At 42.8% G+C, this 17,312-nt stretch overlaps 1 protein-coding gene and 1 long non-coding RNA gene across 2 annotated transcripts in view; one reads left to right on the top strand and one right to left on the bottom strand.

The window, feature by feature from the left end:
• Positions 1–3,225: 3,225 nt before the first annotated feature.
• Positions 3,226–11,494, top strand: LOC306665669. Its single transcript, XR_013765106.1, has 3 exons — positions 3,226–4,750; positions 5,304–5,467; positions 10,137–11,494. It is a non-coding gene; the product is annotated as an uncharacterized lncRNA (long non-coding RNA).
• A 1,943-nt stretch (positions 11,495–13,437) lies between these two features.
• CAP2 (cyclase associated actin cytoskeleton regulatory protein 2) overlaps positions 13,438–17,312 on the bottom strand; it is a 134,629-nt gene continuing 130,754 nt past the window's right edge. Inside the window, exon 13 of the mRNA XM_079147073.1 lies at positions 13,438–14,816. Coding sequence (XP_079003199.1) covers positions 14,733–14,816 — 84 coding nt within the window. The 3' untranslated portion in view covers positions 13,438–14,732. The remainder of the gene's footprint in view (positions 14,817–17,312) is intronic.

Here is a 17,312-nt window from a genome sequence, read left to right as displayed (position 1 = left end):
CCTGAAGGAGCTATCCATTGTGAAATGTCTCATCTCAGAAATCACTGCAAAGTGTCAGGGGAAGCCACTGGCAGGAAGGAGCTTCACCACTAATATACCATGAAGAAACCATCTCAAGGACAGTGTGCCAGGGGAAGCTCTCCCTCCATGAGAAGGTGCTGATCACTGCTAGCCACGGGGCACTACTGAAAGTTCAGAATTAGAAGTCAGGAGTGCTAGAAAGAGAAGCGGCTTTCTTCTCCAGTGACCTCCACTGACAAAGTGTACCCTCAAACCAGCTAGCATGGAGGATGCTTTCACAGTTCAGCTCCATTATTGCAGAGAAAGCAAGGATTGGAGCAAAAAGTCAATAAATTTGACAAAGGATTAAGTGACAAAAGAGTATGAGACGGATTTATGTTCTGAAATACTTATAAAATAACTATAAAAATGGGAAAAGCATTTGTACTCCTTGGGCAATTCTGTGTAGCTGGAGTTCGATGCCAAAGCACACATTGCATTTCTCTAGCTAAGCTCAGCTGGTTCCAACCAGAAAGTGTTGGTGAGTCTGCTCCCACTGAGTTCTTTGTGGCCCTCTGTAGGCCTTCTCCAGCTCCTCTAGCCACAAATTCACTTCTGTACTCTTCCTGAGTGTTTTCAGTGCTGGCTGTGTGCCGGGCATTAGAATACAAAGGGGAACCACCTTTATGGTTTGAGGGGCTGGCAGAACCTAGGGGAGAGATTGGTGAGTCAGTTGGTACAGGGTTCAAGTGTCAATTCAAAGTAGGGAGTGGTCAGTTTGTCTGCAAGGAGACAGAGGGGAGAACGGGGAAGAGCTTTGTAGGAGCCACTCTGAGTTGGGTCCTTATTGCGAGGACCTGGCAGGGCAGGTGATTCCAGGGAGAGGGTGCAACAGGAGCAAAGTTCATGCAGAGAGCCAGCCAACACAGCCTGGGGCAAACCCAAGTAGAGAAGAATCTGGAAGAGGAGGGAGGGATTGAACTTTTTTTTCCATGCGAGGGAGTTTGAACTTTGTCTTACAGACAGCAGAGCTATGGAACAACTGCAATCAGGGAAATAAAGGTAGTCTTTTTTTTTTCTTTTTTTTTTTTTTTTTTAAGAAATATCTGTTGGGCTGGGGTTGTAGCTCAGTGGTAAAGTGCTTGCCTAGCACACGAGAGGCACTGGGTTTGATACTCATCACCACATAAAAATAAATAAAGGTATTGTGTCCATCTGACCAAAAAAAAAAAAAGAAGAAAGAAAAAAGAAATCTCTTTCGCCAGGTGCACACGCCTGTAATCCCACTTGGGGTGCTGAGGCAGGAGGATTGTGAGTTCAAAGCCAGCTCAGCAGGAGTGAGGCACTACAGAATGGGAGAAAATCTTTACCACACGCACCTCGGATAGAGCATAATGTCCAAGCTATAGAAAGAACTAAAACAACAAATTATCCAATCAATAAAAGGGCTAAGGAACTGAACAGACACTTCACAGAAGAAGAAATAACTATTCATCAACAGACATGAAAAAATGTTCATTATCTCTAGCAATTAGAGAAATGCAAATCAAAACTAAGATTTCATCTCTAGTCAGAATGGCAATTATCAAGAATAAAAGCAATAGTGGGTTGGGGTTGTGGCTCAGTGGTAGAGCTTGCCCAGTATGTATGGGGCACTGGGTTCAGTTCTCAGCACCACATATAAATAAATGATTAAAATAAAGGTCCATCAAAAACTAAAAAATTTATTAAAAAAAGAATACAAGCAATAATAAGTGTTGACAAGGATATGGGGGAAACGGTACACTCCTACATTGCTGGTAGGAATGAAGATTGGTGTAACCACTCTGGAAAGCAGTATGGAGATTCCCTCAGAACACATGGAATGGAACCACCATTTGACCCAGCTATCCCACTCCTGGGTTTATACCCAAAGGACTTAAAATCAGCATACTACAGTGACACAGCCACATCAGTGTTGAAAACGACTCAATTCACAATAGCTCAACTACGGAACCAACCTAGATGCCCTTCAACAGAGGAATGAATAAAGAAAATGTGGTAATATACACAATGGAATATTACTTTGCCTTAAAGAAGAATGAAATGATGGCATTTGCAGGTAAATGGATGGAACTAGAGAATATCATGCTAAGTGAAATAAGCCAATCCCAAAAAACCAAAAGCCTAATGTTTTCTCTGATAAGCAGGTACTGATCCATGGTGGGGGTGGGGGGGTTAGGGAAGAATGAAGGACTGTTGGGTTGTGCAGAGGGGAGTGAGGGGGAGGGTGGGGTGGTAGAGATGGGAAGGACAGTAGAATGAAACAGACATTATTACCCTACGTATATGCATGATTACTACTGGTGTGACTCAGCACCATGTACAGCCAGAGGAATGAGTACAATTTGTCAAATTTGTCTCCATTTGTGTACAATGTGTCAAAATTCATTCTATCATGTGTAACCAATTAGAACAAAATGTTTAAGATTAATTTTTAAAAAACAGCAAGGTGCTAAACAACTCAGTGAGAGCCTGTCTCTAAAATAAAATACAAATATAGGGCTGGGGATGTGGCTCCGTGGTTGAATGCCCCTAAATCCAATCCCTGATACCAAAAAAATTCCTGCAGAACTTAGTGACTGAATGGATCTGAGTGAGAGAGAAGCAGGACCCCATAGTGGCTCGGATGACTGAGGGAGTAGATTGTGCTGCTATTCATGGAGACAGAGAAGGAAGGAGGACAAGCAAGATGGTGGAAGGGGCTGCACTGGGATGTCCAAGCCCCCGCCCGGCTGTAAGCACAGCTTATCTGTAAAGTTAAGGCTGAGAGTCACAAGCTGCAGGTGGTCCTGGAAGTGAGGCGTAGGGGGAAATGTTGTGAAACGAGAAGAAAGAGGAGCCGAGAACGGAGACCAAGGGGATAGGGGTGCGGGGAGGAGGAGAAGAGGGATGTGGCTGAGCTGGGAAGGCAAGTCGGTCGGCGTGGGAAGAGGTGGTGTGAACAGAGTTCTCCGGGAAACAGGAGCACGAGGGGCGGACAGGAGGACGTTCATTACAAGAGGCTGGCCCAGGACTGGAGGCCCGGGAGAGCCCGTGACTCCTGCCCGGGTCCAAAGGCCTGAGACCCAGGGAGCCCGCGGTGCGACTCCAGTCCCAGGTGGGGTGCAGTCTGAGGTCCCCACCCAGGCAGGAAACCAAGAGGAGAGCGGGGATTCCTCCTTCCCACCTTGCCACCTTCCGTTCTGTTCAGCCCCAGGCCGCTGGCCCTAGGAGGAGCCTCCGCAGGGGCCACACCTGCAGTCAGACCTGAAGGAAGCCAAGGCTTGGGCGTGAGGCCTGTGGCGGGCGTTTCCTTTTTTGACCGCCTTTCATGTTGCTCCCTCTTTTTCTGGCAGCTCCCCGATGTCTTCCTACCGTCGGGGGTGCGGTGGCAGGACTGCCCGGGAACTCTGCACTGCCACTCCAAGCCACCACCAGGTGGCACGTGACCAGGCTCACCGAGCGACCTCGCCGGGACTCGGAAACTGGAGCCCAGGGATTGATCCTGGGAGGGAGTAACTTGGTCGCCAGCTGCGTCCTTACCTGATGAGACTGCTGATGGACTCTTGCGACTTAGATTTCTTCCTTTAATTTCAGGGGCTGTGATATCCCTTCAGTAACTTCCTCTTAAGCTTAAATTAGTAAGGGCGGGTTTATGATCCTTCCAGCTAATAATGTGGCTGGGAGGTGGTCACAGATGGCATTTGGATAGTTTCATGGGATGAGGGGAGGGAAAAAGAAAGTAGAGAGAATGACTGCATTCTGATCTTAAGGAGTTTGTTTTGGAGGAGAAGCTGCTAGCAGAGTGGCTAAGTATTATTATTATTTTTTAGGGATTTATTGTTATTGTTTTTGTTGTGGGCAGAGAAAGTGGTTGTTTTCAGAGAAGTGATACGTTTGTTTTCAAAATGGCTGATTATTCTTAACTCTGTTTGAATCCATCTTTTGATAGCATTGAAAAGATCTATCTTTCTTTCACTTAATTTTTTTTCCAGTACTGGGGATTGAATCCAGGGGCGCTTTACCACTGAGCCATTTGCCACTATGCACAGCTTGAAAAAAGAGAAGGCTTAACACGTGGGCAGCCAGGAATCTGCCGTTTTATTATGGATTTCTCTGATTTTTAATGAGATAAACAGTTTTAATTTATCATCCTATTTCAACTATTCTAACCAGTAATATGTGGCCAACAGTCCCCACAGCGTCAAACTGGTCTGTAGAATGTTTAGTGGGGATTAGAAGGTTTGCCTGATTTGATACATTACTAGAAAGCAATTTGCAAAAAAGAGTACTACCACCAGAGGCTTATTTGTGAATAAGATGCCCACATGCACTAAATAAAAGGCTAAATTTAAAAATAACTTGATTTCTGTGCTGACTTTTTAGAAATCCACATCGATGAAGGCATTTTCTTCCTTCTCCAACCACTTGGAGTGAATTACTATATAATGCTTTTCTGCCCCCCAGTGGTTGTTAAAAAGCATTAAGAAATTCGTCATCTGCTTTTAAAGATTTTATAATATGACTCTCTTTTTGGGATTCCGCCTTTGGGTCCCCTTCTTCCACCCGGGAGAAGTCTGCGCTTACTTTTCTTTAATGAAGCTCACTCTCTACTCTGCGCTTGCCTCGAGTGCTTCTCTGGCGTTACACTTCAACACCTGAGGAAGCAGGACTCGCCACCAGTAAACGGCGGTGTCAGATTTGGAGGTCCCACCGAGATCTACCCGAGGTAAATAGGCTTCTCTCTCCACGCATCCCACATCTGTTGGAGGTGCATCTTTCTGTCCCTTTCTTTCTGGAGGGCAAAATGGGCACCGGTTGGCTACGTAAATGCAGCTAGCGCAGCCGCCATCCTTCAAGACTCGGGTGAGAGGTTCACCTGCTCTGTGCAGACCAGGCATGTTGGACTCTGCCTAAGCCGTTCCCTACTTTTCTGTCCAGGCCCGGAGCACAATTGCCAACAGTACACAGTGTCCCTAGTCCTGACCTACCCAGGATGTGTGGAGGCGGAGGAAGGGTTGGAACAACTGCAGGGTTCGCTGGCCTGGGTTACTCTCGAGTGGACCCCAAAGGTTCCTTCTCCGGACTCCCCCTCCCGATCACCCTAAGGGGTATCCAGGGTGATCGGTTGACGAATGGCACTGAGGGAAATCGCCAGTTACCTTTGCCTCCCTATGGGCCGTACACACTCCCCCACATCCACTCCCTGCTGGCCTATGCTGTGGCATTTACTGTTGCATTGATCTTATCCCGGTACTCATAACTTCTTGTTTCTCTTATAGACTGCCCATCTCTCAGATGACCCTTCAGCCTATTGCTTCTCAACCAGACTTTTACTGTGGGCTGCTCAATCGACCCGATTTCTACAAGGGAACTCCAAACTGCTTGCCCCACGCTGCCCCCTTCCAGCCCGAAGCAGCTCTAAGCAGCCCCCTTTCTTACAGCAGTAAGGAGTTCCTAAAACTAGTGGGGGGAATGAAGCCAGAGTTGGGGACAGGCAGTTAGCGTAGAAATAGGGAAGCGGGTCAGATGGAGGTAATGGGGGCTATGAAAACCATCTGCCCCTGGAAGTTGGAGACCGCCCTGGGAGAATGGAATGTCAAGGACCTGCAGAGCCCACTGATAACCAAATTTACCTGCCCTTTTCAGGGACTACAGGCAAGGAGATGCTAATTAATGCCCCCTGGGCCCTTACCTGCCTGAATCACCTAGGCCCTCCCTCTGCCCATCGATTCTCACTTTATGCAAAACCGGGCCTAATCACGTAGGCAAGAAAAGAGATAAGGGGGAAAGAACTACAGACTAAAACCTATGAAAAGGACAAGATTTGCTCTGTCGGATGGATTCCGCCTTTGGGTCCCCTTTTTCCACCCGGGAGAAGTCTGCTTTTACTTTTCTTTAATAAGTCTTCTTACTTTCTACTCTTAAAAAGAAAAAAAAAAAAAAAAAAAAAAGACTATATATTCTTTATTCTTGATTTTAGGAATTTGAAGTGATTTATAAATGAATCATCAATCACAAGAGGCACATGTTATTTTAAAAACGGGCTCGACTCAGTCTCAAATAGCCGGGAGCCTCCTTATGTAACGTAAACAGGACTTAGGGCAACCAGTAGGTGGGGGAGTTTCCAAAGCTAAGAGCCCCACACATCCTCCAGGCCCCACAGAACCCCAGGACCTCAAAGATCATCCATTTAGTCTTTATACTAACAAAACGCAAGGACTGTCCATTAGCTCCAAGTTATTTATCTTGTATGTATCTTGCCCATGAGGTTCTGGTAAAAGGAAAGATTATCTCAGGTGAGGACTAGATTTTTACCTTTGAAATATGAGATTGGGGTGAGAGGAGAGCATCGTTTTAGGTATGAACACCACGAGATAAAAAGCTGAAAATAAGTAGGAGGTATTAAGAAAACGACTGTGACCTAAAGGAGGAAAGGGGTCAAAGAGAGGACTGGGTCACATGTTAGAGAGTGTCACATCATGCACCAAGGTCAAGGGAGGGAGCCGAGTTTGGCTTTGATTCAGTTAACAACAAATTATTATTATTTAATAATAATAATTAAATATTATTTAATTATAATTATGATTATATTATCATAATTATTATCATCACTCAGTGATGGAGCATTTGCCTGGCATGTACAAGGCTCTAGGTTCAATTAAAAGAAATTAAGGAAAACTCTTATGAAAGACAAAGGGCAAATATTTATATAACATCCAAAGCATTGGCTTAAAGGGTGTGGGAAACATTGCTTTGCCTCTGCTGCTGCCTGATTGGCACTGAAGCCACCAGGGCGAGGAAACACAGAAGCTCTTGAGCACCCGTCAGCTTAGCCCTTCTGGGTCTGACTCAGATCCTTCTCTTGGAATTCTGCCCTTGCTGGTGGGTGGCCCTGCTCCTGCTCCTGCCAGCGTCTCCCTGACCTCTCTCCAGAGTGGATGTCCCCAGTCCGAATGCTGCTCTTTCCCTCCCCATTATGATTTACTTTTCACATGATCCTATCAGTATGATAAATTGGACCCACTGCCTGGCCAACCTGGCGTTGCACACCAGCAGGGCACGCACCGAAACCTCAGCTTAACTCCATCAGCGTGTTCTTGGCTCTTCTTGCTTTGGCCATCAAATGAACAACAAGTTTGCACAACTTCTTTGAAGACTCATTTGGCAGCATCCACTGAAATTCAAAATTTGTGAGGCCTGCCACTCACGAATCCCCCTTTTAGGAATGTGCATTACGGAAATAAGAGCACTAGGGTACAAAGATGCACGTCAAGCATATTACATTTATAAAAGCAAAACAGTAAAAATACATGGGGTAGGTCACTGAAAATTCAATGATTAGAAAACATAGAAAACGTCTTTAAAGTAATGTCTTTGGACTGGGGATGTAGCTCAGCTGGTGGAGTGCTTTGCAAGCACCAGGCCCTGCGTTCAATCCCCAGCACCGCAAAAATAAATAAATAATATAATATAAATCTTTGACTTTTATTAAATTGAAATCACTAGGTTCTTAGCAATTAAATTGGTAATTGGCTTTTACTATCTTTTGTGTTCAAATAAGCATTTAAAAACAGTACTTGATTTTTCCTTTGGTTTATGTATTTTTCATGTTGATTGTTATTTAAAATTTTTTTTTAGTTGTAGGTGGACACAATACCTTTATTTTATTTATGTGGTGCTGAGGATCAAACCCAGGATCACACACATGAGAGGCGAACACTCCACCACTGAGCAACCCTCGCCCTCATGTTGATTAACTAAATACTTTCTTCATGGTATTGTTTTGAAACAGGACTTGTAGTCTGAAATGGACAAAAAAAATTGATGTACTAGAAGATAGTTATCTACTGAATGCATTTTTAAATTATTGTATGTTTGAAAATCACAAAAATTATTATGGAAATTTTCATAATAAAATGCATGTTCAGACAATATTCAAATAAATGAAGAGAGTAGACAGCAAAAAGTTACTTCCCTCTAAACTGTATTCCAAAGAGAGTCATTATTACCATTTTAGTGTGTGTGTATTTCCATATTTTCCGTATGCTCTAATGATAATGTTAGTTAATGCTGTATAACATTTATTGTGCGCTTCACATGTATGAATTAATTTAGACTTCACAACAACTCAATGGGATAGATCTATTATTATCCTCTCTAGAATAAACTAAAATACAGAGAAGTTAAATACTTTTTTCAAAAGTTGTACAGCTTGTAAGTGATAAAACTAGGATTCTTGCTCTCAAGCCCTGTACTACATTGTCATCAAATATGCATCTTTAGATACAAATGTGGTATTGTTCTTTTAATTAACTCGCATTATAGTAAAAATGTTCTTACACTGTTTTTCTGATACACGCTCATTTTGTTTACGAGCCTATCCGTACTCCTCTTTGCTTACGAGCCTATCCGTACACCTCTTTCCAAGTCCTTCGAATATAACTCTTCCGACTGAGCCAGCAGACCAAAGCTCCTTAGGTGGCACATTTGTTTGCTGTTGTCTTGGTCTACCTCTGCTACTCTAACAGAATACTAAGCAGCCTACTCCTCCTCACTCACTCCTGTGACAGTGGCATTAATCCATTTATGAAGGCAGAACCCTCATGATCTCATTGCCTCTCAGTGGTGTCTCAATGTTGGGAATTTAGTTTTCAACCGTGCACTTTGGGGGATACATCCCATCCACTGGACGCTATGCAAGTTTATTTCTCATGTAACTAAGGCAGGTTCAGGTCTGTGAGTGTCTATCTTCCGTCTTGTGACTCAGGCAGGAGTCACAGGCTCTTTGTGTCATCTGCATGATTGAGTCTGGTTGCCATGCCCAGGATCTGGTTGATGGAAGGAAAGGGAATATGGAGAAACATGCTGTCTTTTAAAGGTGCTTCTACAGTGAGACTTCCCACATAATTACCCAGCACTCACATCTGGTCCGGTGTTCAGGGAACTGCTAGGGAAGCCAGGAGCAGAGTCTATTAAGGAGAGGATAGATTGTGGTGGACAGCAAAAAACGGCCTTTTGTTATAGGCCGTTTTATCGTGTATTTGTTAATTTTATATTTGAAAATAACTTTAACACGTTGATCTCTTTTTAAATGATTATATCTTAAAAGGTATTACAGACATCTTTATTTAAAGGCATTACAGGCACACCTTTAGTGGCTCCAGAATGGAAACCATATCTCCTGACTCCATGCCAAGCTCCTTCCAATGAATGCAAGAGCTACTTTACTTTTTTGAAGCCTTAATGAAGTACGCCTTTTTCCCCCATTGACAATAAACCCTATTGGAATTATCTTTATCTGGTGAGACGTTGAAGCCTTTTTGAGCCAGAGACTTATTTCTGTAAACTATAGAGTAGGAGGTTAATTTAATTAGAGAAAATGGCTGTCTAGCCAGTTGGTAAAAGCAGTCTGCAGAATGTAGACCATATTGCTGGCGTGATTATTTTAGATGCTAACAAATGAGAGAACATTTTGATAACTCTATGAACCAGATTTCGGTTGTTAACAATGGAGCATCGTTCCCTGAATTCCACATTCCCTGAATGGGCTTCCATTAAAATGTTCCGTCTGTATTCTTCAGAGGCTTGTACATTAGCTGCGACTGAGCGTATAGGGAAAATGCCCACCAACTTATTCAGTGGATCTAGACAGGCAATTTGGATAACTTAGTTTTTCAAGTACAATTTTTTTCAGTAGACCGATGCAGTTAGCTTCTTTCTGCTTAATGAGCCAAACAAATGCCAAAATGTATGTTTCAGTTTACCATGGTCAGAGGTAAAGAAATGCAATTCGTAATAGTAAACTACTGATTATTTCATCCAACTTTTATCTCTCTCTCAGAACATAAAGACCAGGACTACTAACTACTTCTTTACTGACTACTTCTTTAAAAACATATGGCCATGAATCTTACCCTTTTTCTGAAGATGCATATTTTACAGAGTTCTTAAAAACTCTTTCTTCAGCTCTGCATGTCTCTCAGTAATACTGCAGGACAGTGTCTTTAAATGTCTATAAGGATCATAGATTTTACGAAGCTTGGTTGCAGGAGGCAATCACTCTCCTGGAACTGACAGACTGCACCCGCCTAACTCAGATATTCTCTCTACAGTTTTTAAACTGAAGAGAAATGCCTGAAGCAAGGGCTGTCATAATATCAGCTGAATGCGGGACAGGCGGCCAGAGGACATGTGTCATTAGCATCAGCCTTCTGGGGGATGCCTGCTGTTCATTATGTGTGGACACGATTAGGCTCCACAGGGACCATGCGCAGGAAAGAGCAATCACAGGCTTCCCAAGCGAATCTGTCTTCCCAAACAAATCTACAGAATTGCTCTGTTCACAGGAAGACTTCCATTATAGGTTTATTGACTTTTGGGTGGAAGCAATGAGTTCGAGGAATGATTACTAAAAATTTACCCCAAAAATTTTAAGATGCAGTTTCTGATTAGCTGCCAGGATGAATTATTGATTAGAGGAAAGTATTAACTGATTTTAAAAAGAACAAACCTTTGTGATGTTGGAGAATGGAATTTACGAATTGGTTTTGCCGTTTATTAAGTCATGTATTCCTTTCATCCGGATCTTCACGTTATTATGGGATATCGTTTTTTTTGACAGTGAAAGGTCCCAAAAAGTAATGTGTTGAAATAAAGTGGACTTAGAACGCACATGTGCAAAATCATAGTTTTAGGCAAAAATTACCTTCAAATGTAAAATGATTCTTTGTATTGGAGGGAAACCTGAACAAAAATTCTCCCATAGGCAAACATTACCCTTTGTTAGTTGCATATTCATGCCAACTTACTAAGCAAACAATAGAGGAAACAAACCATTTGGAGAAATCAATGGATTATCACTGGGTAACTTGAGGTGGTTTCCTTTTCCCTTGTAACACAGAATCTTCCTCATGTATAGCAACAACGGAATGGTTAAAAGCACACAAGAAATCTGTGATACCATAAAATCGGCTTGTCTCTTGTGAAGCAATTAAAGCCCTGGAGATTACTTCTGTATCTGAACTGGTCCAGAAAGTGCCAATGGTTTAAAATAAATTCTTTTGAAATGAGTATGCTTAATGAAATTCATTTCTGGAATATTAAACTCATGAAATAATTCCTAGTATTTGGTTTCAGAGACAAGGACTCTAGATTCATAGATCTAACTGTTCACTCTCCCTTTCCAGTTAAACATCAGGCATATTCAAGATGGAACCCTGGTTTCCCCCATCCCTGGTCTCAATGTTTCCCACAGGAAGTGGATGATTTTAAATCTACCATGGAAAGTCTAAGGGACCTTGACTGAAATTGGAGAGGCAGATGAGGACAGGGACGTGTGGAAAATGCACACTGACTTTAGCCATGTTGAATGAAGCTGGGGCAGGCAGGCAGACACACTCCGCAGACGCAAGGAATTGGGAATCCCAGAGATGAATTTGGGAGTCATCTGCATATAGGTGATGAAATTAAGGCAGACAAATGAGCTTTTTTTTTTTTTTTTTTTTTTTTTTTTTTTTTTTTTTTTTGTGGTGCTGGGGATCAAACCCAGGGCCTTGTGCTTTTTGCAAGCACTCTACTGAATGAGCTATCTCCCCAGCCCACAAATGAGCTTTTGAGAGGGGAAACAAAAGGGTAGAAGGGGAAGGAGGCAGAGAGGCCTGCGGCCCATCACAAAACCAAGGGAGTTCAGTAAGAAAAGGGCAGTGTCAAGAATTGCAATGGATGAGGACTGAGATGAACACACTGGCTTGGATCAACATTCAGTTTCAGAAATAGCAGACCATAGCCCACATGCTTCATGCTCAGGTTCACCTGCTGCTTCTACTAATGTAAGACGTGAATGTCACTGGATCTCAGTCGTCTAGTCTTTGAAATGAGAGGATCCCGACATGCACTCACCTGGATTCTAAGAAGTCAAAGTAGACCTTTTCAAGGAGTGAAAGAATAAATGAATAAAACTATACATATTTCCTGTGGGCTCCATGGATAAGTGGTTAGAATCAACTATCCACATCAAAACATTTTGCTGTGTAAGGAAAACTGTCAGCAATGCATTATCTAAGAGAACAATATTATCAAGGACAGAATTTGGAAGACAAGACCTCATTTTTTTTTTTTTTTTTGGTAGCAGGAATTGAACCCAGAGGCACTTAACCATTGAGCCACATCCCCAGTCCTTTTAAAATTTTTCACTGGGACACAGGGTCTCACTAAGTTACTCAGGGCCTCGCTAAGTTGCTGATGCTGGCTTCAAATTTGCAATACTTCTGTCTCAGCCTCCCAAGCTGCTGGAACTCCTAAGTCACTGGGGTCACAGGCATGCACCACCTTGCCAGTTTTGTTTTTTCATTTTATCCTATAATTCCACAAAGTAAAGGGGTATAGGAGACCCTTGGCACTTACTTTTGATACAGATTCTTATTCTGACTTCTTGTGATACTGGGTATCAAACTCAGGGCCTTGTGCATGCAAGGCAAGCACTCTACCAGCTGAGCTATCTCCCCAGCTCTTGTTTTGACTTCTTATGAATGGATGTGTTATGTGATTCTGCTAAGTATGGATTTCTGATTCAGTAGGTATAACATTGGAAATCAACAAGGTACAAGAAACAAATCATATTGGAAATACAGCATTTTCTTTTTGAATTTTAATGCACCATCAAAAAATTTTTAACAAATTTAACCTTCTGGGTAACAAGTCTGGCAGGTGGAAGGTGACTTAAGGCATATAGAACTGGTAAATAATTATTTGAATCCTAACTCCAGATTTGAATTTCATTGGTGAAGCATTTTGAAAGACTGATGTTAAGTTCAAGGTTGACTGACAAACCTAAGAATTTTAAGTGGACTTGTTTCTCTATAGAAAGCTATTACTATATAATGGGTGTGTAATATGTCCTTGTAAGAGTCATTTCTTCTCATTTAATTATTTTCCTCTAGAAGTTTATTTGAAAATTTATCATAAGTCATTCATGTTATAGTTTATAACATATAGTATGTAGTATATATTTATAAAATCACTTATTTTGGCATCTATACATCAACAAAGGCCTGAAGTAGGTGTTTTCTCTGTGAAGAGGACTTGATTTATAAAACTGAATTCTAGAATTTTCTGACAGTCATTCCAACTACATTGGCTTCATCTGCTCTCCATCTTGAAGAACCATGGTTGAGGAAAGCTGATCCCATGCTGAATATACTCTCTAATTTCAACCAGAAGGACTCAGCTGTCTTTTTTTTTTTTTTTTTTTTTTTTGGGGTGCTGGGGATCGAACCCAAGGCCTTGTGCTTACAAGGCAAGCACTCTACCGACTGAGCTATCTCCCTAGCCCCTCAGCTGCTTTTCTAAGTTTGATATACGAGCAAGGAGAAAAATCAAAGTGAAAAAAAAAAAAAAAAATCTGAACACCCAGAATTCATCACAGTATTTAAACAATTAGAATTTTACTCTTTTGGAATAAGTTTACAGTTCAAAAATGATATTTACTAAAGCCACAACAATATTCATACAGACAAAACTTTTTTTGTAGCAAAACCTTGGTACATGAGCATTAGTAATTTGAATACTATATGGATATAGAAGATATTTAAAAATCGGAAATGATATGTTCCAAAGGCTATCGTAGGCACAAGATATATGCTCGTGTTGCTTCTGCAAGCACAGAATGACACTTTATCACACGTGATCCAAGAAGTTGCGGTTCAGCACTATGTACCAAAAAGATACAAAGGAATATCATAGTTACTCGTTTTTAAAAAGCAGGTACTATCAAGACTACAAAATAGGAGCAGCAAGTCAAACCAACAAATAATTTCTTAGGTTTTAGAATAAGTAACACACCTATGGCTTTTTTCATGGTCAGTTTTGAGACTGGTTAGCGTCTGGCAAGTGGGAAAGAAGAAATGATTCTACAATAAAACACTAAAGACACCGTTTACAGGCATCTGATATTTAACAGGTTCAAAACTGGAAAACAAAAATTGAGCTGTTCTCAGAGCAAAATTGTGAGATACCACGTAGCAGAAACATTGCTTCCTCTTATGCCAAATTGGCATAAGAGTATGCGGAAAAGTGAGTTTTCACGTGACATGAATAAAAAATACTTAAGATGAATAATTAGAATTTACTTTTGTTTTTTACTAACTATTCAGGATATAGGCCCTCTGGGGACCAAGAAACCAAATTTGGTCCTTACATGGAGATTTCTTACTTTTTTTTTAAACATGGACTGAAATATGTATTCATGCTGACAGTGTATCCACACTGAGAAAGATGAACATGTAGTAAGAATCAGAAAAAAATCGTGTATTTTTCTGGGCACACTACTACTACTACATCATATTGAAATAGTCTAAAAGGTAAAAAGTACGTTGATTCTCAAAGGTTTTCTTTCTACTAGCAATTAAACCTAAGTGTAAAAGTGAATCATGCAGTATTTTTACCTATCCGTGATTGTGTTAATGATACAAGGGGAAGAGAATTCTTTCTTCTTTTCCTTTCAATCAGCAGTGCTCATAAGTTATCATATGGAACTAAAATCACACACAAAGGTAAGTCATAAAGAAATGTTAAATATCTCAAAATGCCCACAAAGGCTCAGATCTGTTGGAGGCTTAACCTAAAGCAGTAGGTGCCAGAGCTCTTGAATGCTGCTTGCTTTTGCTTGTTTGATAGGGGGGCCAAGGTCAGGGGCCCAGGCTCTCTGGAGATTAGGCCATAATTTCTGCAGGTTCAGTGACCAACTTGGATCCATCCCATACTGTCTTGAACTGTTCAGGAACAGGAAATTCTCTCTGGAAAAAGGCAAGAAGAACAGAGCTTTTATTTTTTATTTGTTATTTTTGGACCAGGGTTTGTACCCGGGGGCACTTGAGCACTGAGCCACATCCCCAGCCTGATTTTGTATTTGGTTTAGAGATAGGGTCTCACTGAGTTGCTTAGCTCCTTGCTGTTGCTGAGGCTGGCTTTGAACTCCTGATCCTCCTGCCTCAGCCTCCTGAGCCGCTGGGATAATAGGCGTGTGCCCCTGCGCCCAGCTAGAACACAGCTTTTTACATTCAGGCCTCCTTAGGACTGGTGAATGTCATGCCATGGACAAAGCAGTTCCACTGAACCCGAATCTGCATCATGGAGAGGTCTTTGTCACAGAGACTCCCACGGGTGTCTGTTTGTGCCTGCAAGTCATAGAACTAGCATTCACAGAGGACCAGGCATCAGACATAGGTGATCTCAGCTGCTCTCCAATGATCCCATGAGCTGGGTGTTTTGTGATGCCATCTATAGGAAGCAGATGCCTGAGGGGGGAAGCAACTGGCCCAAGGTGAGGGCTAGAAAGCAGACACCAGAATCCACACCAAGGCATCCTTCTTTTTGGTTTTTTAATTTTATTAAAAAAAAAAAAAAAATATATATATATATATATATGTTGTAGGTGGACACAATACCTTTATTTATTATTTATTATTTTTTTAAGATGCAAAGGATCGAATCCAGGGCCTCACCCGTGCCAGGCAGGTGCTCTACCCCTGACCCTCAGCCCCAGCCTGAGGTCTCTCTTATCCACTCCTTTCCCCACCACCTACGTGAATAAATGGGTGGTGGTAGTGTTTTATTAAGATGGAGACTGATTCAGTAGATCTGGAGAGGGCAATGAGAATCAAATTTCCAGAAAGCCCTCAAGGCTGCTGGCCCCCCGTCACGTGGAGCGGAAGTTTTTTCAAAGTTACCTGTCTGCTCTTGGAGAAACGGCAAAACTGTGTGCAGGGTTGAGTGTACTTTTGCTATTCTGCCAGTGTACTCTTTCCAGTGGAAAGCACGCACTCCACACGTGCCTGTCCCCCTCCCCCACGCACACAAACACAAAGAAACACAGACTGGTTCAAAGAGGAGGCTCCTCCTTCCCTCATGATTCTCCAGACATTTAAGAAGAGGATGGAAGGGGAGGCCGAGGAGCGGTCCCCCCTTGGCCCTGCCTTCTGGAGCCTTCCTGGACTTCCTGTGCGCCAGGTGCTCTGAAACCCCATGTGCGGGATAAGCTGATGTCTCTGCTCACGAGATGTGACAGTTCGCTGGAACACACATGACCCCTATCTTCCTACACGGAGAGGCCAACTGTTTCTTTCGAAAGAAGTGAATTATTTATTTATTTGCTGTAAAAAGCAATGAATTCTCCTTGAGTGAAATCTGAAATGGAAAGACCCTGAAGTCTTGATAATCCAGTGTGTCCCAGTGTGTGTGTGTGTGTGTGTGTGTGTGTGTGTGTGTCTGGAGCCCTTCTTGATACATAAATGAAACTTTGCCCGATAGCTGTTCCAAACTCTTTGTTGGCAGAGAGAAGATCGTAATGTGACGAGGGGCCTGCTCTGGGAGATTGATTTCCTTCTGGACGAATCATCCCACCATCCACCTCTACATGGTAATGTCCATGGCGGGCCCTCGGTGTGGCTCCCTCCGGCTCCATCTTAACAATGTGTGAAGAGGGCCAAGGGCTGCAGGCACAGGGTGATTCACCTGCACAGGCAAGACTACACTTTGAGCACAGAAGCTCAGGCGCTGCTCACAGTCATTCTTTTGGCCAGCAGATCTCAATCTTAGCCCCACACTGGAACCACCTGGAAAGCTTTAACCACCACAGCTGCCCGGGTGGCGTGCCCAGAGAGTCCAGCTGACTTAGTCTGCAGCGCTCAGCCAACCCTGCTGCTTTCCTTAGCAGATCCAGTTCCCATGCAGCTGAGCCTTCTGCTTAAACAGCTGCGAAGGCCAGGGATCATATGATTTATGGCTTTCCAGTTCTGGAGAATTCTTCGACTCTGAAGCTCTTCGGAATTGGCTTGCGCTCTTCCATAGTCTTTTAGGGTGAGAGCCCAAGAGGGAGTCTTGCTCAGGGTTGGGTGTCCACCTATGCAGTGGTGAAGCACCGTCTGACGCCTGCAGAGTTTTGTGTTGTCAACTGACAGGATGGATTCTAGGCTGCTCTACGTGGCACGAGCCTGTGGAGTTGAAGAACTTCCTGGAGCATGTGGCCGCAGCCACGTCTGCCCAAGGAGCTCAACCTGCCTGTTGACTGCCATGGGGACAGCTGGAGACTGACCTGTCAGGCTGACATGGCCCCTCTTCTGAAGGTGTGCCTGCTAAGTTACCTTTTCTCCTGTCCCGTCCTGGTTTACTAGTCCCCTCTGCTTAGACCCAGAGAGAATGATCTCTGTATTTATTCTCCTACTTCTAAGTAATGACAACTAGCAGATCCAAGACACTCCATAATCCAGAAATGTTATTTATTCACTTAAATG

The sequence above is a fragment of the Sciurus vulgaris genome (assembly GCF_902686455.1).
Source record: "Sciurus vulgaris genome assembly, chromosome: 7".
Classification (NCBI taxonomy): Eukaryota; Metazoa; Chordata; class Mammalia; order Rodentia; family Sciuridae; genus Sciurus; species Sciurus vulgaris.
Note: the sequence above shows the minus strand (reverse complement) of the source record. Positions and strands in the feature narration are given on the sequence as shown.